The sequence below is a fragment of the Macaca nemestrina genome, chromosome 10 (assembly GCF_043159975.1).
Source record: "Macaca nemestrina isolate mMacNem1 chromosome 10, mMacNem.hap1, whole genome shotgun sequence".
NCBI lineage: Eukaryota > Metazoa > Chordata > Mammalia > Primates > Cercopithecidae > Macaca > Macaca nemestrina.
The window spans coordinates 109871917-109894566 of NC_092134.1; the positions used below are offsets into that span (position 1 = coordinate 109871917).

Consider the following 22650-nt stretch of genomic DNA (forward strand, 5'->3'; position numbering starts at 1 on the left):
GGGCTCAAGTTATCTTCGCATTTCAGCCCCTCAAGTAGCTAGGATCACAGGCATGTGCCACCACGCCTGGCTATTTTACTGTTTTTTATTTTTTATTTTTTGCAGAGACGGGTCTCACTGTATTGCCCAGGCTGCTCTTGAACTCCTGAGCTCAAGCAATCTTCCGGCCTTGGCCTCCCAAAGTGCTAGGATTATATGTGTGAGCCACTGCACCTGGCCATATATTGTTAGTGAGGTAATATTCTTTTGAATTGCAATCAAAATAAACCTGCTCAAACAACCCCTTCCTCATGAAGGCCCGCGGGTGACAGGGATGACTTCTGTGAGCCAACATGCCTCCTTGGGATCTTTTCCATGGCACTTATCACATGCCACCTTTTAAGAAACATTTTATCTCCACAAGTACACTGTAATCTTCTTAGAGAAAGGAAGTATTTTTTTATCCACCTCATTGCTCCTCATACTGCTTCAGTGTTCCCTCATGGTGTTTAAAACAGAAGTCTGCTGTTCAGTGTGTATTTGCTGAATAAAGAACAACGAGGAATGAAAAAATAAACTAGAAAAAGTACAATAAAGTAATCATGATATTAGATGCACATAGAAACTATGTGCTTAGTTTCATATTTATTTTAGCATATATATTAGTTTGAACTTGAATTTAAAAAAAATACTTTAAAAACTGAAGAATAGGGAACATTGACCAGTATCATCATCATATATTTCTCTTTCTCTCCCCACTTCCCTTTACATAATCTCAATGCAATGGTTTGTCTTGCAAAGATTAGGGTAGAGATTTAGCTGGGATGTAAGCTTGCTGATGTAACAGACACCTAAACAAGAATGACTTAGTCAAGATGGAAGTTTTCCTCTTTTTGTTGGGGGGGATGGAGTCTCGCTCTGTTGCCCAGGCTGGAGTGCAGTGGCGCAATCTCGGCTCACTGCAAGCTGTGCCTCTGGGTTGATGCCATTCTCCTGCCCCAGTCTCCCGAGTAGCTGGGACTACAGGCGCCCGCCACCACTCCCAGCTAATTTTTTGTATTTTTAGTAGAGACAGGGTTTCACTGTGTTAGCCAGGATGGTTTTGATCTCCTGGCCTTGTGATCCGCCCACCTCAGCCTCCCAAAGTGCTGGGATTACAGGTGTGAACCACCGCGCCCGGCCAGAAGTATTTCCCTTATGTAACAGTACGGAGGTAGATAGTCAAGGACTAGTAGGGAATCTCTGCTCCATAAGGTCATCCAGGAGCCAGGCTCTTTCTCTGTTGTTGTATGGCCTTCTAGCCTAGACCATACTATCTAAGGTGGCTTGCCATTTGATAATGTTCTAAGTGGTGGGGCGAAATAAGGGGCACACTCTCTTCCTTTAAGGACATTAAAAGTTACCCACATCACTTGTTATATACCATTGGCTGGTACTAGTCTTATGCAATTTGGTTGCCAGGAGGAGTGAAGAATGTAGCCTTTACTCTGGGCAGCACTGGGCCCAGGTAAAAATTGAGAAATACACTGTCAGAAGGGAACAATGAAATCTGATGGTAAACCAGCACTCACTGGTCACTGGAACACTGTGGTGCTCTAGTAGAATGCAACTCATAAAGACATACGTATAGCAGATGTTTCTAACAATGCTAGTTGTATATGTGAATATGGATACTGTTATTTCAGCGAAAGAATGTGCTCACCACACTATGGTGTGTGAAATGAATTATGAGGGCTGGGCACAGTGGCTCAGGCCTGTAATCTCAGCACTTTGGGAGGCCAAGGCAGGTGAACTGCTTGAGCACAGGAGTTTGAGACCAACCTGGGCCACATAATGAAACCCCATCTCTACAAAAAATAAGAAAATTAGCCAGGTGTGGTGGCGTGCACCTGAAGTCCCAGCTATTCAGGAGGATGAGGTGGGAGGATCACTTGAGCCCAGGGAGGTCAAGGCTGCAGTGAGACCTGATGGTGTCACTACACTCCAGTCTGGGTGGCAGAGTGAGGCCCCGTCTTGAGAAAAAAAGAAAAAAAAATGCATTATACAAAACATGCCTCTAAGGCAAAAAAAAAAAAAAAAAAAAAGGTCATTGGAATTTCAACATGTCCCTGATAGAATTACTCAAAAGAGACAATAGTGGAGACCATTATTTATAATGTCCATTATTTAGAATGAAAACTAGAAAGTGCTAATTGTTCTACCATGAACATGCATTTGAATAAATATAACAAAAAATTAACAAATCTATCAATGGCATACTACCAATAACTGCCTCCTAATCAAGTAGGAATTTCTGGGTTCATATCAACTACATTACTTAAGATGATGAGTACTTCATGGGAGAAAAATCGCACTTTGTGAAAAATGATAACTGGGCACTATAAACGCATGTTACAAACATGATGGCAGGGAAATGAAATAACTTTTCAAAAGTCCAAGAACTTATTACTTGGCCTGGGACACATAATAACTTGACAGCCCCTGGCTATCAGCGACCTGCTCAAAGGCATGTGTCCCTGTGTTTGCATTCTGTACTCTAGTGGCTCCCCGGGCAGGTGTGTGCTCCCATGACCCTTCCACCAATTCAGATATCAGATGCTTTAGAGCAGAGATCACAAGTGGTGCCCATAGACCATCGAACCTATGGATGTGCTTTATTTGGCTTGTAACATGTTACAAAACTTTTGGAATTGATTGCCAATATTTAGAAAACTGATGATTTCACAAACATTTGAAAACTTCTAACTTCTTTTTTAAAAAATTCAAAAGTTTGGGCTGGGCGTGGTGGCTCACGCCTGTAATCCCAGCACTTTGGGAGGCAAGGCTGGTGGATCACGAGGTCAGGAGATCAAGACCATCCTGGCTAACATGATGAAACCCTGTCTCTACTAAAAATACAAAAAAATTAGTGAGGCGTGGTGGCGGGCACCTGTAGTCCCAGCTACTCGGGAGTCTGAGGCAGGAGAATGGCGTGAACCCAGGAGGTGGAGCTGGCAGTGAGCCGAGACTGCGCCAGTGCACTCCAAGCTGGGCGACTGAGCAAGACTCTGTCTCAAAAAAAAAAAAATAAATAAAAATTAAAAAATAAAAAATTCAGGCAACACCGGGCCTACGTTCACAGAAGACAAAAATCACCTGTAAGTGAGCACTGGCTGTTCCTTTTGCATCCACTTTTTCTTTTGTTTGTTTGTTTGTGACATGGTCTTGCTCTGTTGCCCAGGCTAGAGTATAGTAGCTTGATCACAACTCACTACAGCCTTGATCTCCCAGGCTCAATTAATCCTCCCACCTCAGTCTCCTGGGTAGCTGGGATTACAGGCGCATACCTCCATGCTTGGCTTTTTTCGTTTCTTTTTCTTTTTCTTTTTTTTTTTTTCTGTAGAGACAAGGTTTTACCATGTTGCCCAGGCTGGTCTCAAACTCCTGGACTGAAGCAATCCTTCCACCTCAGCCTCCCAAAGTGCTGGGATTATAGGCGTGAACCACTGCATTTGGCCTCTACTTTTTCTTTACATCTTATACTTAATGCTATTTATGAGCTGCTTGTGGTCATTTGAGTTTGCCGCTCCTGCCCTGTGACTGGCTGTCTTCAACCTTTTCCACCTAGCAAACAACCTTTCCCACACTACAGGATCCAGCCACCTTTCCTTTACACTTGCTGACTGACTGCGTTTCAACTAGGTTGTTACCTCAAGCAAAAACGTGCATTTTTCACTTTCTCTCTGGCAGTGAAATGAACGGTTCATTCTCTGATTATAGGAATCTCAATTGTTAGCAAGGAAGCAGGGGGAAACTGAGGATGAAGTGTAGAGGAAGAGAGGCATCCATAAAAGCACGCTCAACATGATTAACTGTTTTGCAGGTGACTTGGGATTAAGGAGTATGGAAATCAAAAGGGCCTTTACCCCCTTATGAAAGGAGAAGCAAGGATTGCCCTCAGTGTGGTTATAAGAAAGGCAACTTGGAAATTCTTCGGACAACTGTGTTTTCTTGTGTCATGGTTTCTTCCAGGCCTGCTTAAATACTGTAAAGTCGGGCTGGGTGCAGTGGCTCGCGGCTGTAATCACAGCACTTTGGGAGGCTGGGGCGGGCGGATCATAAGGTCAGGAGATAGAGACCACCCTGGCTAACACGGTGAAACCCCGTCTCTACTAAAAATACAAAAAAAAAAAAAAAAAAAATTAGCTGGGCGTGGTGGCAGGCGCCTGTAGTCCCAGCTACTTGGGAGGCTGAGGCAGGAGAATGGTATGAACCCGGGAGGCGGAGCTTGCAGTGAGCCAGGATTGTGCCACTGTACTCCAGCCTGGGCAACAGAGCTAGACTCTGTCTAAAAAAAAAAATACACACACACACACACACATACACACACATATATATATACACACACACACATACTGTAAAGTCATCCTCCTCCCAACCTTTCCTTTTTTTTTCCCTGGACAACATAGGACACCTCTTTCCAACCTTTCCTAGTATTTCAACCAACCCTCTGACTGCCCCAGATTATGTGATAAGCTTATATTTGCAGACATTAGTTTGCACTGTAGACCTGTTATGCTGCAGTCTTTGTTAAACTGATGGCCTAGACCAGAGGTTGTCCAACAATAGTATGTACTCTGGAGCAAATCCAGCCCACCACCTATTTTTGTGTAGAAAGTTCTATTGGGACACACTCCCGTTTATTTGTTTACATATTGTCTATGGCTGCTTTTACCAGAGCAGAGCTGGGTAGTTACAAGAGAGATCATATGGCCAGCAAAACCTAAAATACTTACTATCTGGCCCTTTACAGAAAAAGTTTGCCAACTCCGGGCTTGACTTGAAGACATTAATTCAGTTTGCATGGCAGAGTTTAAAATTCAGTAGTATTTATTCAATTGATGGCCTAGATTTCCCGTAAAACCTGATCTCTTGCTATGTCACCCAGGCAGGAGTCCAGTGGCATAATCATGGCTCGTTGCAGCCTCAACCTCCTGCACTCAAGTCATCCTCTTGCCTCATTTTTTAAACTTTTTTTGTGGACACAAGGTCTCACTATGTTGCCCAGGCTGGTCTCAAACTCCTCAAGTGATCCTCGTGACTTGGCCTCCTAAAGTGTTGGGATTACAGGTGTGAGCCACTGCGCCTGGCCCTGATCTCTTTCTGTCTGGGCAGCTTCACTCACACCACTCACTCAAATGTGGTACAAGCTCCTACTATTCACCCAGCTGTTTCATGTTTCTCCGCCTGGGAAAAGGCTGTCACCTGGAAAACTCTTATTCCTCTTTTAAGACCTAAGTTAAGAATCTCATCCTAACTGTGAAGTCTTTGGTGCCCACTGAGGCAAACTCATCACTCCTTTCTGTGCCATTGTTGCAAGGCTGCACCATATGATTAGAGCCCCAGCAAGGCAGAGGAAGCAAGAAACAGAACAAGGGACTTAAAACTGGTGTTTGGTATTTTAAAGACAACATCAAAGCAGTCATCATAGGAAAAATATGCGCTTTATTAGCATTCCTTATAGCAACTTCATAGTTTAATAACTTTATTTTTAACTATATGAGGGTCAAGGTTAGATATCACAATCCTTTCAGAGCTTAGGAACTCTAAAGATCTTAATCTATCCCTATGTCGCGAAACCTAACATATGGCTTTAATATTCATTTACACAAATTGCTACGAGTCCCTATTGGGACTACAAGCTCTTTGAGCCAGTGACTATATCTTTTGTCTCTAAAAAGTAAATGATCTCATAGAGAGATACCCCTGAAATACTGGTTAAATGAAATAAAACTGAATTGAATACATTTCCTAGGTTTTTTATGATATTACCTTATGATATTCTTTTTTTTTTTTTTGACATGGAGTTTCACTCTTGTTGGCCAGGCTGGAGTGCAATGGCACGATCTTGGCTCACCACAACCTCCACCTCCCAAGTTCAAGTGATGCTCCTGCCTCAGCCTCCCTAGTAGCAGGGATTACAGGCATGCGCCACCATGCCTGGCTAATTTTGTATTTTTAGTAGAAACGGGGTTTCTCCATGTTGGTCAGGCTGGTCTTGAACTCCCGACCTCAGGTGATCCATGCGCCTCAGCCTCCCAAAGTGCTGGGATTACAGGCATAAGCCACCGCACCCAGCCTTTTTTTTTTTTTTTTTTTGGTGATGGATCAGCGTCTCACTCTGTCACCCAGGCTGGAGTGCAGTGGCGTGATCTCAGCTCACCGCAACCTCTGCCTCCCAGGTTCAAGTGGTTCTCCTGCCTCAGTCTCCCAAGTAGCTGGGACTACAGGCACCCGCCACTACGCCCGGCTACTTTTTTTTGGTATTTTTAGTAGAAACTGGGTTTCACTATGTTGGCCAGATTGATCTCGAACTCCTGACCTCGTGATCTGCCCACCTTGGCCTCCCAAAGTGCTGGGATTACAGACATGAGCCATTGCGCCCGGGGCGATATTCTTATATATTATTACCTGACATTGGAGGAAATGTTTCATAATAGAAGTGTGAATGAATTGTTGCTTTTCTTTTTCTTTTCTTTTTTTTTTTTGGAGACAGGGACTCACTCTATCGCTTAGGCTGGAGTACAGAGGTGTGGTCATAGCTCACTGCAGCCTCAACCTCCCAGGCTCAGGCAATCCTTCCATCTCAGACTCCCAAGTAGCTGGGACCACAGGTGTGCATCATCACACTTGGTTAATTTTTTTTTTGCTTTTGGTAGAGATGAGGTCTCCCTATGTTGCTGGACGTGAACTTTTGGACTCAAGTGATCCTCCTCAGCCTCCCAAAGTGCTGGGATTACAGGCTTGAGCCACAGTGCCTGGCCAGTTTTTTTATTCTTTCAACAAGTATTTATTTAATATCTACTATAGATCAGGCTTTATCGTAGGTGCTGTATGTTAGTGGAAGGAAATGGAATGTAAACAAATGAATAAATAGACTATAGAAAGAGGTGTTACTTAATAATTACACTGTACTTAGAAAATAATCAATAAATAGCTAAAAGAAAAATAATACTTCAGAAGGAAAAATTCTTTGAACTAAGCATTTTAAAATGGTAATAACTTTGCTGTTTAGAAACATCAAAGCAGGCTGAAGGACTATACAACGCATGGGGAACCTCACTACAAAGTAACACAACCCAATTTTGTGACTGAATGCTACTCATTATCACCTCTTTAAAAAACTCTGTGGCATTTGTACATAAAACATTGTACTTAATACTTCATTAATTAGGGCCAGGCATGGTGGCTCATGCCTGTAATCCCAGCACTTTGGGAGGTCAAGGTGGGCGGATCACTTGAGACCAGCCTGGCCAACATGGCAAAACCCTGTCTCAACTAAAAATACAAAAATTAACTGGGCCTGGTGGCACACGCCTGTAATCCCAGCTACTCAGGAGGCTGAGTCACAAGACCAGGAGGCAGAGGTTGCAGTGAGCCAAGATTAAGCCACTGCACTTCAGCCTGGGCGACAGAGCAAGACCCTGTCTCAAAAAAACCCAAAAAACCAAAAACCTTTATTGATTAGAAAGAGTTTACGATAGATGCTAGCATCTATAAATAAAGATCAATTACTACGGGAAACAAACACAGCATTTTCTTAGCTGGGAGAGACTTGTGGCATTTCAGTTCCTCCAATTTCAGGGAATGAACCAGAATGGCGCTCTGTGTAGAAAATGATTTTGAATGAATTAATTAGACACTTAATTGGGAAAATTAGCATATGGCATGTTGGAAATAAAAAATGTGTAAGTTCCCCCACCTTTTAAAAAAACTTCTGAGTTAACCATTGGATCCCATGTTTCAATTACTGGAAGGAGGGCATGGGGAAACTCACAACAGGAATGACAGTACAAATTCTCCCAGAAACGGCATCTGGGTTAATGAATACTCAAGGGATACCTTGGCAGTCTTTCAAGAATATCTAATACTGGCCTTCATTAACCTCCTGAGTCCCTCAGTCTACACATGCGGTCACGGAAGGCTCTCCAAGGAGGCTGCTGGTGGTGCTCTCACCATGCTCTAGAGAGCAGGGAGGAGTGTAGGAATCGGGAAGGAAGGGCCACTTCAAATAGTTGCACTTCAAGTAAATTTGTTTCAAATCCTCTATGTGCTTCATCAATAACCAAAAAAAGGACCACAAAAAATACCCTTCTTAGGCCAGGCACGGTGGCTCACACCTGTAATCTCAGCACTCTGGGAGGCTGAGGTGGGCGGATCACGAGGTCAGGAGATTGAGACCATCCTTGCTAACACGGTGAAACCCCGTCTCTACTGAAAATATAAAAAATTAGCCAGGTGTGGTGGCACATGCATGTAGTCCCAGCTACTCAGGAGGCTGAGGCAGGAGAATCGGTTGATCCCGGGAGGCAGAGGTTGCAGTGAGCCAAGATCACGCCACTGCACTCCCGCCTGGTGAAAGAGCAAGACTCCGTCTCAAAAACAAACAAACGAACAAACAAAACCCTTCTTATTTTAAAAAGTATTCGAGAAGCATCTTTACAAATGTATTTTTCAAAGTCTACATTTCTCCACTGTATGCTCACTTTTCCCAGCCAAATCAAGACCTGGGGAGCCTCTGGAATGGCCCCCCTCAGCACACATATGAGGATTCAGAGCTTACAGAAGGAATGAGGCAGAAACACATGGGGATACTCCAGTAGCCCTTTTTTGATGGACTGAAACTGTCCCCCTACATGCCTTCCTCCCAGCACTCCAAATCTGGGGGAAGTGGCAATGATCAGAAATCAAATTTTGGCCAAGCGCTGTGGCTGGTGCTTGTAATCCCAGCACTTCGGGAGGCTGAGGCGGGCGGACTGCTTAAGCTCAGGAGTTCAGACCAGCTTGGCCAACATGGTACAACCCTGTCTTTACTGAAACTACAAAAATTAGCTGGGTGTGGTGGCTCATGCCAGTAATCCCAGCTGCTCGGGAGGCTGAGGCAGGAGAATTGCTTGAACCAGGAGGTGGAGGTAGCAGCGAGCTGAGATCGCGCCACTGCATTCCAGCCTGGGCAACAGAGCAAGACTCTGTCGCAAAAAAAAAAAAAAAAAAAAAAAAAAAAAAAAAAAAAAAAAAAAAAAAAAAGGAAATCAAATTTTAATTGTGCCACTACATGGATTTTTCTCTTCTATATTTTTTTCTTTTCCCTTTTAATGCTTCTATCTATCAAAACATTATATGTATCTATCAATTGATCAATCAATCTATGTATCATGTAGATACCAACTCAGGAAGGGAGTGAGGTAAAAGCATACATCTGGGCTGGCTTCTAAGTTTACACAGGACAAGAATTATGCCCTACAGATTCTTGTGTCTGTCCAGCCTAGCACAGCACCTGGCACATAGGCTGTTGATCTGAACTGAGAGGTGGCAACAGCGTTTAGACCAGAATAGAGGTGTCGCTGAGGAAGCACCTTGAAAAGAACTCGAACATCCAATTCACCTTTGCTTAACTACTTGATTCAACAGATTCAATCATTATTAATAGCTCTGAAAATCCACAATGCAAACCAATCAGGAAAATTAAGCTATCAAAGCCCCATTACAGCAAAAAAATTATTTAAATGTACGAATGTAACTTTGTAGTCAGGTTACAGCTGAAAAAGAAAACAGGCATTTTCTTTTTCTTTTTCTTTTTTTTTGAGATGGAGTCTCACTCTGTCATCCAGGCTGGAGTGCAGTGGTGTAATCTCGGTTCACTGCAACCTCCGCCTCCCGGATTCAAGCAATTCTCCTGCCTTAGTCTCCTGAGTAGCTGAGATTATAGGCGCCCACCAACATGCCTGGCAAATTTTTGTATTTTTAGTAGAGACAGGGTTTCATCATATTGGCCAGACTGGTCTCAAACTCCTGACCTCAGGTGATCCACCCACCTCGGCCTCCCAAAGTGCTGGGATTACTGGTGTGAACCACAATGCCTGGCCTCTTTTTCTTATCATTTTGCTCTTCTTGATTTATACTTCATAATCCATTTCCCTCTATTATTTGAAAGCAATTTACAGAAAAAATTTTTAGGGCGTGAGAGACCAGTGATCGTAGGAAGACCTTAAGCTCGTAGACAAGCGTACAGACCCAGGCTTTTTTTTTTTTTTTTTTTTTTTTTAAGACAGAGTCTCACTCTGTCACTAAGGCTGGAGGGCAGTGGCACAATCTGGGCTCACTGCTACCTCCACCTCTCGGGTTCAAGCGATTCTCCTGCCTCAGCCTCCCAAGTAGCTGGGATTACAGGCATATACCACCACGCCCGGCTAAGACTCAGGCTTTTAATGAGAAGTTGTCAGGTTAAATTTGTTACAATACATTTGGCTTATGAAATAAATGAATGCAGAACTAAAATACAAACTAAAATTCTTTTTCTTATTCAATAAAACTTTAGTGTACACTATACTACTTACAGGTGTATTTTTTCCTTCTATATTTTAGCTGAAATAGGAGGGTTGGGACATTTCAGTACATAAATGTTATAGAGAGAAGATTAAAGAGTAAACAATAAATTTTGACAAGTTCCTTCCTGAGAAATGAAGAGGAGATTTAACCTTAGTGGTCAGAAGATGTAGATCCATCTTCAGTATAACTCAAAAAATTTCTTAAACCTTACCTGGTTCTGCTTCAACGTGGACACTAGTTTCTGCAACGTGATATTTTCTTCTTCCAATTCAGTATAGTCCTGAAGGAGCCGTGCCTCTCGGAACTTATATTCTCGGATTTCATCCTTCATCCGTATTCTCTGTAGCTCCACCATCTCATTGTTCTGAAACAACAGAGTAAACAGTCAATACATAACTCTCTTATTGCAGATTTTACAAGGTGTAAAGTCCTGGTTGTTAAAAATAATAATAAAAACACCTCATGGGGTGTAAATTGTTACTGCCTTTTTTTCGAATGGCAATTTAGTGATATCTGCCAAAAACTTAAAAGCACATATATATTATCCAGCAATTCAACATCTAAAAATCATTCTTAAATGTTTTCATAGAAGTAAATAAAAAGATAAATAAATCCATGTATACTTACACAAAAAATTGGAAACAGTATAAATGTTTGCTATTTGGGGAACACATTATCATGCATCCATTGAATGGAACATTATAACATTATTTTTAAGAAATGAGAAAGTCTGGGTGCAGTGGCTCATGCCTGTAATCCCAGCACTTTGGGAGGCTGAGGCAGGTGGATCACCTGAGGTCAGGAGTTCGAGACCAACCTGGCCAACATGGTGAAACCCTGTCTCTACTGAAAATACAAAAAAAAAAAAAAAAAAAAAAATTAGCTAGGTGTGGCGGTGGGCACCTATAATCCTAGCTACTCAGGAGGCTGAGACAGGAGAACTGCTTGAACCCAGGATGCAGAGGTTGCAGTGAGCCGAGATCAGGCCACTTCACTCCAGCCTGGGTGACAGAGCAAGACTCCATCTCAAAAATAGAAAAAAAGAATGAAGAGAAACTTTATTGTACTAAAATGGAAATGTAGTCACAATATATTATTATATAATATTATATATATATTATATATATACACAATATAATAATATATTATTAAATGTAAAAAGCAAGTTATAGATTAGTATGCATATTAGGATCCCAGGTATGTTAGAAATACAGGGAACATACACATACACAGATACATGCACACTTCCATGTCAGAAAAAATATTTGTAAGAATATCCAGAAAACTGTCAATAGTGGTGATTTATAAAGGATTAGACTGGGCAAGCCACAGGGATAAGGAGAGGAGCCTATTAGTTTGATTTTATGTCCTTCTGGATAATTTCAATTATTATTATTTTTTTAACAACAAGCTTGTATTACCAGGTCTTATGTGTAAAGTTACAGGATAGAAATCAATCAATTAAAAAAAATATTTAACTTTTTCCATAAACTTATGTGGCAAGTATAAGCTATGTTTTAGTTCAAACTGTATAATGACCACATAGTAGATACAAACATTTATACATGTAACATATTCATAGTCATGGAAAGATGGGATAGAAAAGTTTTCTTTTAATTAAGGATTAATTAGATTTGTTTCCAATTCAAACAAAGAGAAATATGCAAAAAAGTACCATAGAAACCAAAAACCACATTTTCTTATGTAATTCCTAGATCTCCATATGGGAAAAAAATGAGTCATGATGCATTTGGCCTTCACACCATAATTTGTGGAGCCTTGATATAGTGGTGGGCAGGACTGACAATGAATAGAAACTGCTACAGCAACACGGATGACTCTCACTAATATATTGACTGAAATAAGCCAGATGCAAATGACTACATACAAAATGATTCTGCATGTAAAGTTCAAAAACATGCTATGTAGGTTCCATTGTCTCCCAAAAAAGACATGTTGAAGTCCTAACTCCCAGGGTCTTTACAAAGGTAAAAATTAAAATGAGATCATTAGAATAGGCCCAATTCGATAGGGCTGCTGTCTTTATAAAAAGGGGAAATTCAGCCACACAGAAGCTGACACATACCTCTGCGTGTGGGGTGGGAAGACCATGTGAAGAAACACAGGGAAAAGACGGCCACGTGACCATGGAGGCAAAGACTGAAGTGACCCATCTACACTCCAAGGAACACCAAGGATTGCCAGCAAACACCAGAAGCCAGGAAGCGCAAGGAAAGGTCCTTCCCTAGAGCTGCCAGAGGGACCATGGCCCTGCCGACACCATGATTTCTGACTTCTGGCCTCCAGAACTGTGAGATGATAAATTTCTGTTGTTTTAAAGCCTCCCAGACTTTGTTACGGCAGCCCTAAGGAAAGAATACATGCGCAAAACTAATCTCTAGTGACAGAAGTAAATGCATTGTTATCTTTGTGGGAGGGTAGGGTGACATCTGCAAGCACCAGAAGAAACATTTTAAAGGTCTCTATCGTAACAGAGAGCCAGCTCTAGAAGAACACCTGATTTTCCTACATATGCTTTCAAATGTCTCTCATCTTGCTTCATATTCTACAGATTTTTTTTTTTTTTAAAGACATGGTCTCACTCTGTCACCCACGCTACAGTGCAGTGGCATGATCACGGCTCACTGCAGCCTTGACCTCCCAGGCTCAAGCGATTCTCCCACCTCAACCTCCTAAGTAGCTGGGACTACAGGTGTACACCACCACGACTGGCTAATTTTTGTATTTTTTTGTAGAGATGGTATTTCACCATGTTGCCCAGGCTGGTCTTAAACTCCTGAGAGCAATCCTTCTGCCTCAGCCCCCAAAGTGCTGGGATTACAGGTGTGAGCCACTGTGCCCAGCCTTCTACAAATTTAATTTTTTTTTTTTTTTTTTTTGGGTAGAGGCAAGGTCTTGCTCTGTTGCCCAGGTGCCTCAATCACAGCTCGATGTAGCCTTGACCTCCCAGGCTTAAGTGATCCTCCCACCTCAGCCTCCTGAGTAGCTGGGCCTACAGGTGCACATTAACCACGCCCAGCTAATTTTTAAATTTTCTGTAGAGGTGGGGTCTCGCCATGTTGCCTAAGCTGGTTTCGAATGTCTGGGTTCAAGCAATCCTCCTGCTTTTTGGCCTCCCAAAGTGCTGGGATTATAAGCGTGAGCCACCACACCCGGTCCATATTCTACAGATGTTAACTATAAATAACTGCCTTTGCCTCTGGTTTTCAGAGGCATGTTCAGTTGCCTATTTGAACATGGTGATGTTTTTTCTTCTAACTTGACTCCTGAGTACAGCTCTTCCTAGTTCTGTTTATGCTTATGTGAAAACAATAAATTATAAACACATAATCTTACATGTAAAAAATGAAAAATTCAGCTCCAAAATCACTGATGCAGTTCCAGCTAATAAAATAGGCAGACACTGTAATCTCTAAGTAGTGATGTTAGCTCAGAGTTTTGGGGAGGATAAGCGGTTGTTGACTGTGGTATGAAGACAGATGTTAAAAAAGTTATTCTGACACTTGTTAAAATGGTAAGGAAGACTTCATTCAAGACCATTGCAACTGGAGGGGAAAAAGAAGGGGTTCAACTCTGAAACAGCAAGAGCAAGTGAAGATTTACAGCCAAGAACAGCGTGAGGAGGTCAAAGGATGGGAAATTGCTGAAAGGACACATCAAGGGCAGGGGAATTCTTGCTAAGCTGGCCTAACAGGACTCTTGCTAAAGGCAGTCCAAGGACTTAGACATCAAAAAGGTGGAGGATGAAGAACTTGATCAGATATCAAGGGTAATTAGATAGCTAGGGTTTGGAGATGACTTAGCAGAATTCCTTGCTAAGGCTGGGCTGGGCAGGCCAAAGCTGGGGGTGGAGCAAGGATCAAGCCTGGTCCAAAAGAGATATTAGCAGAGCATGACTGAAGCTTGGTTAAGGAGAGAGTCTTTGATACCTCACATCATGAACTGCAGTCTGATAAGAACGAAAGCTAAGAAAGTTTGCAAGACACTTGACCTGGTGATAATATGAATATAGATCCTAACTAGAGCAGGGCCGAAGTTTTTTTGGCATCAGAAAATTTTTAGCCATTATGTATCTTATCATCATAAAAGCTCACTGGCTATCTAGTAAGGACTTCCCTGGAGATGTGCAGATTTCATCAATTTAATGTAATATCCTATGGAATGTAATCATCAATCCTGAAGCTATACAAACTAACTGGTTGTTTTGGAAACCTGCTTTCAACCTACTATACGTAACCTCATTTATATATAAGGGGTTGGAGCTCCTTGTTAGTCAGAATGCTTCTAGACTGTCTGGCATTTCTCACTTTAGCTCTCGTTATAATAAACTGGTAACTCCAACAGAGTCATTTCTTCAACACTTGAGTAATTCACATATGCCTACTCCACCAATTGACTTTAGCCTAATCCTCCCTTTTCAGCTTCCCTCTGCTTTTATCAATGCTGATCTCTTAAAGCAATTCTGTTCTACTATAGGTCACAAGTGTCAACATAGAAGTCTTCTGAAAATAGAGTTTGGCAACTTAAAAGAAGCTTACCAATGGCTTATATGAATTTCCTAAAAACAAACAAAAAATGGGCTTCTGTTTCTTGCCTCTCTAAAGGAGACATTTTAAGCAAATATGCCTGGATTTATGAAATAGTAAATATTGGTGTGTAATCCTGTTGAAATGTGGTTTTCCCAGCTCTAGAAAGCTATTGCCCAGTCATCATCCTTTAGAAACAACAGACTCTGGGGCTGGGCACAGTGGCTCACGCCTGTAATCCCAACACTTTGGGAGGCCGAGGAGGGCAGATCACGAGTTCAGGAGATTGAGACGAGAGTGAGACTATCCTGGCCAAAATGGTGAAACCCCGTCTCTACTAAAAATACAAAAATTAGCCGGGCATGGAGGCTGTAGTCCCAGCTACTCAGGAGGCTGGGGCAGGAGAATCACTGAACCCAGGAGGTGGAGGTTGCCGTGAGCTGAGATTGCACCACTGCACTCCAGCCTGGCAACAGAGCAAGACTGTCTCAAACAAACAAACAAACAAACAAAAAAACTAAACAACAGACTCTGATATCACAATAGATATATGGAATAGCAAAAAAGAGTTTCCTTATTTCTGCCTAGATAACTGAAAAAAGTTAGCAACGACCCCAAAAAAATCAAAATACAATTTACATGCAATACCTACTTTTCACACTCTGTGGTGTGTTGCAGTGGGGAAGTGAAGGTCCCTCTGCAAGTTTCAAAAGCTTTCAACGAAGTCACATCTGGTCCTGCCTCTGTCTCCAACCACTCTGCACCTCAATCTTTGGCTCTGGCCACAGGAGCTTTCCTTCTGCTCCTCCATCCCATTGGACATGCCAGCTTGCTTCTGCCTTGAGGCTTCTTTACTCCTCTTTCCAGAACTCCCTGACTTTAGATCAAGGGCTCCTAACCTCATATTGTGCCATGACCCTCTCTGACAAAGTGCTGAAGCCTATGAACCTCTTCTCAGAATAATATTTTAAAAAGTGTAAAAGACAAAATTATAAAAAACACTGATCACTTTAAAATTATTTTTTGTATATATTATTTTATTATTATTATTATCATTATTTTTTTTTTTGAGAGAGAGTCTTGCTGTGTTGCCTAGGCTGGAGAGCAGTGGCACGATCTTGGCTCACTGCAACCTCCGTCTCCCAGGTTCAAGTGATTCTTGTGCCTCAGTCTCCCAAGTAGCTGGGATTACAGGTGCCTGCCACCACACCTGGCTAATTTTTGTATTTTTAGTAGAGACAGGATTTCGCCATGTCGGCCAGGCTGATTTTGAACTTCTGACCTCAAGTGATCCACCTGCCTTGGCCTCCCAAAGTGCTGGGACTACAAGTGTGAGTCACAAAGCCCGGCCAACTTATTATAATAATTTTTAAAATTATGACATATGCTGGGCACAGTGGTTCATGCCTGTAACCCCCGTACTTTGGGAAGCTGAGATGGGAGGATCACTTGAATCCAGGAGTTCAAGACCAGCCTGGGAAACATGGTGAGCCCCATCCAGAAGATTATTTTGTACAAAAAAAGAACATGCAAAAATTAGCCAGGTATGGTGGTGCACACTTGTAGTCCCAGCTACTCAGGGGGCTGAAGTGGGAGGACTGCTTGAGCCCCAAAGGTCAAGGATACAGTGAGCCATGATCATGTCACTACACTCCAGCCTGGGTGACAGAGTGAGACCATGTCTCGGGGGGAAAAAAAAAATTAGAACTTGGTAGATGACAGATAAGTATAGTAAAGGCCCCCAATTAATCACACTTCCCTGAAGTCACAACCTATGGAATTGCCTCTCAAATTGACTGAGTTGGCCTTTGGATTTGTTTTGACCCACAGAAGATAGTGGAAGTGCTGGGGAGTTCTGAGCCTGAGCCTCAAGGGGCTTTGTGGCTCATGTTCTTGGTGTCTTGTAACACTGTGACTATGTGAAGAGCCCCAGGGTAGCCTGTTGGAGTCATGTGGCCCAGCCTGCAACCAGCATCAGCTGCTGGGCATGGGAGGAAGGCCGTCTTGGACTATTTGGCCCAGTGGGGCTGCCAGATGACTGCAGCCACATGAACAATCCTGGCAAGTCCTTAAAAACCACCCAGATGAGGCCGGGCGTGGTGGCTCATGCCTGTAATCCCAGCACTTTGGGAGGCCGAGGCAGGCAGATCACAAGGTCAGGAGATCGTGACCACCCTGGCTAACACAGTGAAACCCCGTCTCTACTAAAAATACAAAAAATTAGCTGGGTGTGGTGGCGGGCACCTGTAGTCCCAGCTACTCGGAAGGCTGCAGCAGGAGAATGGCATGAACCTGGGAGGCAGAGCTTGCAGTGAGCCAAGATCGCGCCACTGCACTCCAGCCTGGGCGACAGAGTGAGACTCCGTCTCAAACAAAACAAAACAAAACAAAACAAAAGAACCACCCAGCTGAGCACAGCCCAAACTGCTGACCAAAAGAATCATGGGTTATTGCTTAAAGCTCCCAAATTGTGGGTCATTCATTACCCAGTAATATAGAATCAATACAGTAATACATGTGCTTCTTTATTAACACAATTAGAATCAGATCTAGTGTCACATCTAAGAAATCTCATAATTTCAAAGCAATGATAGCATTTCAAGACACCTGTGAAAACTGAGACATAATTTTAAAAAACTATACTTTCGGCCAGGCGCAGTGGCTCACGCCTGTAATCCCAGCACTTTGGGAGGCCAAGGCGGGCGGATCACAAGGTCAGGAGATCAAGACCATCCTGGCTAACACAGTGAAACCCCGTCTCTACTAAAAATACAAAAAATTAGCTGGGCGTGGTGGCGGGCGCCTGTAGTCCCAGCTACTCAGGAGGCTGAGGCAGGAGAATTGCATGAACCTGGAAGGCAGAGCTTGCAGTGAGACGAGATTGCGCCACTGCACTCCAGCCTGGGTGACAGAGTGAGAATCCGTCTCAAACAAAACGAAACAAAATAACCACCTAGCTGAGCACAGCCCAAACTGCTGACCAACAGAATCATGGGTTATTGTTTAAAGCTCCCAAATTGTGGGTCATCATTACCCAGTAATATATAATCAATATAGTAATACATGTGCTTCTTTATTAACACAATTAGAATCATATCTAGTGTCACATCTAAGAAATCTCATAATTTCAAAGCAATGATAACATTCCAAGACACCTGTGAAAACTGAGATATAATTTTTAAAAACTATACTTTTGGCTGGGCACGGTGGCTCATGCCTGTAATCCCAGCACTTTGGGAGGCCGAGGCGGGCGGATCACAAGGTCAGGAGATCGAGACCATCCTGGCTAACATGGTGAAACCCCATCTCTACTAAAAATACAAAAATTAGCCAGGCGTGGCGGCATGCGCCTGTAGTCCCAGTTGCTGGGGAGGCTGAGGCAGGAATATGGCGTGAACCCAGGAGGCTGAGCTTGCAGTGAATGGAGATCGCACCACTGCACTCCAGCCTGGGCGACAGAGGGAGACTCAGTCTCAAAAAAAAAACCAACTATACTTTCTACTGGTAACAAAGTAACAAGTGCTACTACTGAGGTTTGTTGTCTATATTCAAATAGAAGAAAATGCTAAATTTCAGTCTGAGTTTAATGAAAATAAACATGTAATTATTTTTCCCATCCAAGTTTATAGACCTGTAATCTATCCACAGACTCCCAGAACCTCAGCTGAAAAACTCTTCTGCTTTTACTTGTTATTTAGGTCTCATTTCAGATGTCATCTCCTCAGAGAAACCTTCCTGAGCAACTAATATAAAATAGCTCCTCTCCCCCTCCACTCTCCCATCAGAGTTACTTTATAGATCAGTATTTAGCATAGAGTATGTACTCAGAAAATAAGTGTTGACAGAATGACACTGATTATTATTTGAAACTGGTTACTTACTTTTTATACATTTTATATTTATTACATTTCTTTTTGCATCTGAATATAATGATCCTTTTCTGTCTTGTTATCCTATGTCCCTAATACCTGGCACATTTTAGGCCCCGATGACCATGGAATGAATAATAAAACAGGTATACAAGTGGTTAATCACACACAAAAATATTTTTACATAGATGAGAGCTTCCTGTGTTGTGTTATTTGAGAAGGAGGCACAAAGGGAGAACAATGCACTTTGAAATAAAATACACCTAAATCTCTGAAATAACGTGACCTGTTATAATTCTTCTTCAATATATTATCAAGTTACTTGGTTTCTGTCTTCTGATCCTTGGGCAATACTTGGAGCATAGTGTGGAATAAGTGTAGAATGAAAAACAGTAGTGTTCCCCTAATTGGGCTATAAAGTCAAATTGCAGTATTTCATTAAATTCTTTTTTTGTAGAAACATATTATCTTAATTTTTTTCTTTCTTGAAAAATCTATCAACTGAGCGACTGATATATATATTTACTTATTTTTCCTTATTTAACATGTATAAAAAAGATATCAGGAACCCAATGAACTGGATGCCAATCATTTATATAAAATTGTAAAGAAAAATGTTAAGATACAAGATTCTGAAATGGGAATATATACATTGTAAAAAATATAACAGCCAATAATCTGGCTTATATACTCTGGAAATTAACCATAAAATCTTATGCAGTGAAACAGTTAATGTCAAGAACATTTAAGTCCACAGCAAAGCTAATGAGGATCACTAACAACTCGTAAAATAACTAATGAAAACTCCTGATGCTAATTAAGGAAAAGTAAGAGTTTGGGCTGCAAAGACTGGTTCAGGTGAGAGACTCACTGAGATAAACAGACACAAGGCCCAGAGGAAGAAAACTGGTCTTATTTATTTTGCTAAAAATCCTTGGTTTTTGAATTGCCAGTGATTATATTCTAGGGGCATGTTCTTTAATTCCACAATAAATTTAAAAGATTGCAACTGTTGTTTTTTGCACCACTCATCATACATTTTCTCCTACAATTTTTTTTTTTTTCTTCCGGGGATAAGATGATGCTGAGCTCTGCTAAAAACTCCCATCAAGAATAATCAGAGTAAGAAAAATAATGCATGAGAGAAAGGGGAGAAAATGGCACAACACGGGAAAGCTTCAGCTTTTCACCTCCAGGGAGCTGAGTCCCAGCTCCTCAGGGGAGAGGGGAGTAGCCTGAGATGGCAGGGATAGACTCAACTCATTATTTGCATTGCACCTGAGTATAGCAGCGTTCTTATAGTTTATTTTAATTAACATTAAAATATTTCTTTAGGAATCATAAATTTCCTTCACTATTGGCAAGAAGAAAAAATACAGATGAACACTTGTCACCACACAAAGAGTCATATATTAAAAATAACACTGCCTTGAGTTATAATGCTTTTAGTCTTTTATAAATTAATTATACCCACTGTCAACATTAGATACTAATAATAGCTTGGTTAGGTGGGAACAAACCCCTGTTTACTATCTGCAAAATGGGAATCCTAATACTTAAGATTAGATGTTACGTAACTGTGAGGATTTAATGATATAACATGGGAAAATGAGCAAGGATGCTAGACATACAGATAATTTATGATAACACAAGCAGAAGTTCACACGCAAAAGCCTAAGCAATTGATTACCCCTGGGTGAGCCAGGGAACGCTTTATAAAGGAAGTTACCATTGAGTAGAACCTTAAAGGAAAAGTGAAGGTTAACTAAATGGAGATAGAGGAGGACAGATTTTCCAGCCAGAGATAAACCTTCAAACAGAAGTAGCCTTATATTTGTGTTGCAGGCAGTGCTAAAATTCTCCAGTCAGACTGAGGATTTCCTTAGAGCCCCAGAGAACCTGAGGCAGTGATCAAAAGAAAAAGAGAAGACAGAAACTCAGAAAAATCTGGAAAACAGCTATTTTCCGCATATGCCTAAGTTCGGTGATGTTTTGTAAAATAAAATGTTAAATTAGTCTAGTGTTGTGAACCTCTGAAGTAGTGGGAAGAACCAAAGTATAGTCAGCGCTTGGAATCTCTAAAGTTCTTAACTAGGCTGTGGTTTAGGGAACAGTGCAGTTTAGTGTGGTTGGAGCAGAGTAACCTGAGACAGATCCCGCAGGAAATTCTACTTTAAACAAAGGAATCTGGGGAACCATCAAAGACTTTTAAGCAAAGCAGCCACACGATCAGACCTATGTTTTGCCAAGTGACTCTGTTGAGAGTCGTGAGGGTGGACTTTAGCAAGAAAGGTCAAACAGAACAAATTAAGCAGCTGCTCTGATGGCCCAACATGAGAGAAGACATAAAGAATGCTGCGGAGGGGACAGATGAGGGAACATCTTGGTTAGAATGAACAGGATTTGGTAGCTGACTGATGTGATAATACAAGAAAATAAAGAGTAAAGAACAATGGCCTAATAACAATAAAAGTACCTAGAGTTGTTATAGAAAAAAGAAATTTTATAACAAAGTGAATATGAGAGTTAATGACGTATCCTATAAATAATTGTAAGTAGTGTTACTTTTAATAGTCAAACCAGGAATTTCTGGATCCTAGAGGGGAGTAAAGGAGAACAGCTGGTCTGGTCCAGGTGGAGAAAGCTGGAGAGGGGGGTGTGGGAACAGGCCTTCTCGCTTCTCTCCCAGGGAGTGCCACTGCCAGGAGTTCTGGCAGTCTAAGACCCTAATATTCAGTGTCATTCATTGGGCCAAAAATGAACTCTTTTTTTGTTGCAGACAGGAGTGGACACCACTTCCCCTTGCTCCCCATCCCACAGGGATTTCTGTGCTGGGGCCAAGAAGGCCAGACCTTCAGTAGGTAAGGAAAGTTTCGGGGTAGAGGGAGGGCAGGGAAGGAGAAGGGCGACCCACTGTAGCCCAAGTGAGCCCAATGACATTGTTGGTTGCACGGCTGCTATTCTCTATACCTTGGGACAAGGACATACTTTATTTGAAAATTCCAGGGGCACAAGGCTCTGAGTTTCTCTTTTGTAGAAAACAAGAAGGCTGGGACCCCTGGATGTCAGATCCATGGGACAGGCCCAGACTTCTCAATCCGCCACCTTCCCAACACAGGTGATCTGCTCCTGTACCCACATGAGCCACTCACACCCATATCATTTGTCATGTTATCGCCCCAATAACTGCACCTCTGATTCTTCCAAATCAGGCTCTCCAGTTCTTCCAATCAAACCACTCACTCTTCCACCTCATCGTTTCCTATCCTTTGATTCCCAATTTGCTCATTATCTACAACACTCATTCTTCACTTCTTTGATTTCACCATCATTGCATACTTACTGACTTGTAAACACATTTAATTCTGCCTCTTCTCTCTCTTTTGGTAATAAAACCTAACTCTCTGCCTTCTCCACGCATGCTCATAGCTGAGGAGAACTGGAGAAATGACAGATCTGTGCTGACTGGGGACTGGTTTCAGCTGTAACTCATGGAGAGGTAGTGGAGTGGACTGGTAAAGTGCCCAGACTCTGAACAAGACATCCCCGGGTTCAGATCCTGACTTTGGTATTAACTAAATTTGGTCAAAATCACTGATATGAGTGATGGACTTAAAAAAATCAAAAAGTCCTGAATCTCTCAAATTCTAATAGGCTGTAAATACTGTCTAGTGGTCATATGTGTTCACAGGATAGCAAGTTATTTACTTCTCTCTCTTCCTACAATCAGTCCATCTTCCCTCCCTGAAAACCTTGCCTCATATTTCCTTAAGGGGGAAAAAACCCCAAGGAGATATGGCTTCTATCCCCACCTTCATTTCAATAGTTTCTTCCGTTCTACTGCAGACGGTTTAAAGACAGTAAGTCCCATCTTAAAACAAACAAAC

The 22650-nt window shown here is 42.0% G+C and overlaps 1 protein-coding gene across 10 annotated transcripts in view; it reads right to left on the reverse strand.

The window, feature by feature from the left end:
* The window catches only part of LOC105484277 (BICD cargo adaptor 1), a 308598-nt gene that overhangs the window by 78292 nt on the left and 207656 nt on the right, over nt 1–22650 (reverse strand). For all 10 annotated transcript variants that reach the window (XR_003018633.2, XM_011745777.3, XM_011745776.3 and 7 more), the window contains one exon: nt 10559–10711. Coding sequence is in view for 9 of the 10 variants with exons in the window: in XM_011745777.3 (XP_011744079.1) it covers nt 10559–10711 (153 nt within the window). In the remaining variant the exon portion in view is untranslated. The remainder of the gene's footprint in view (nt 1–10558; nt 10712–22650) is intronic.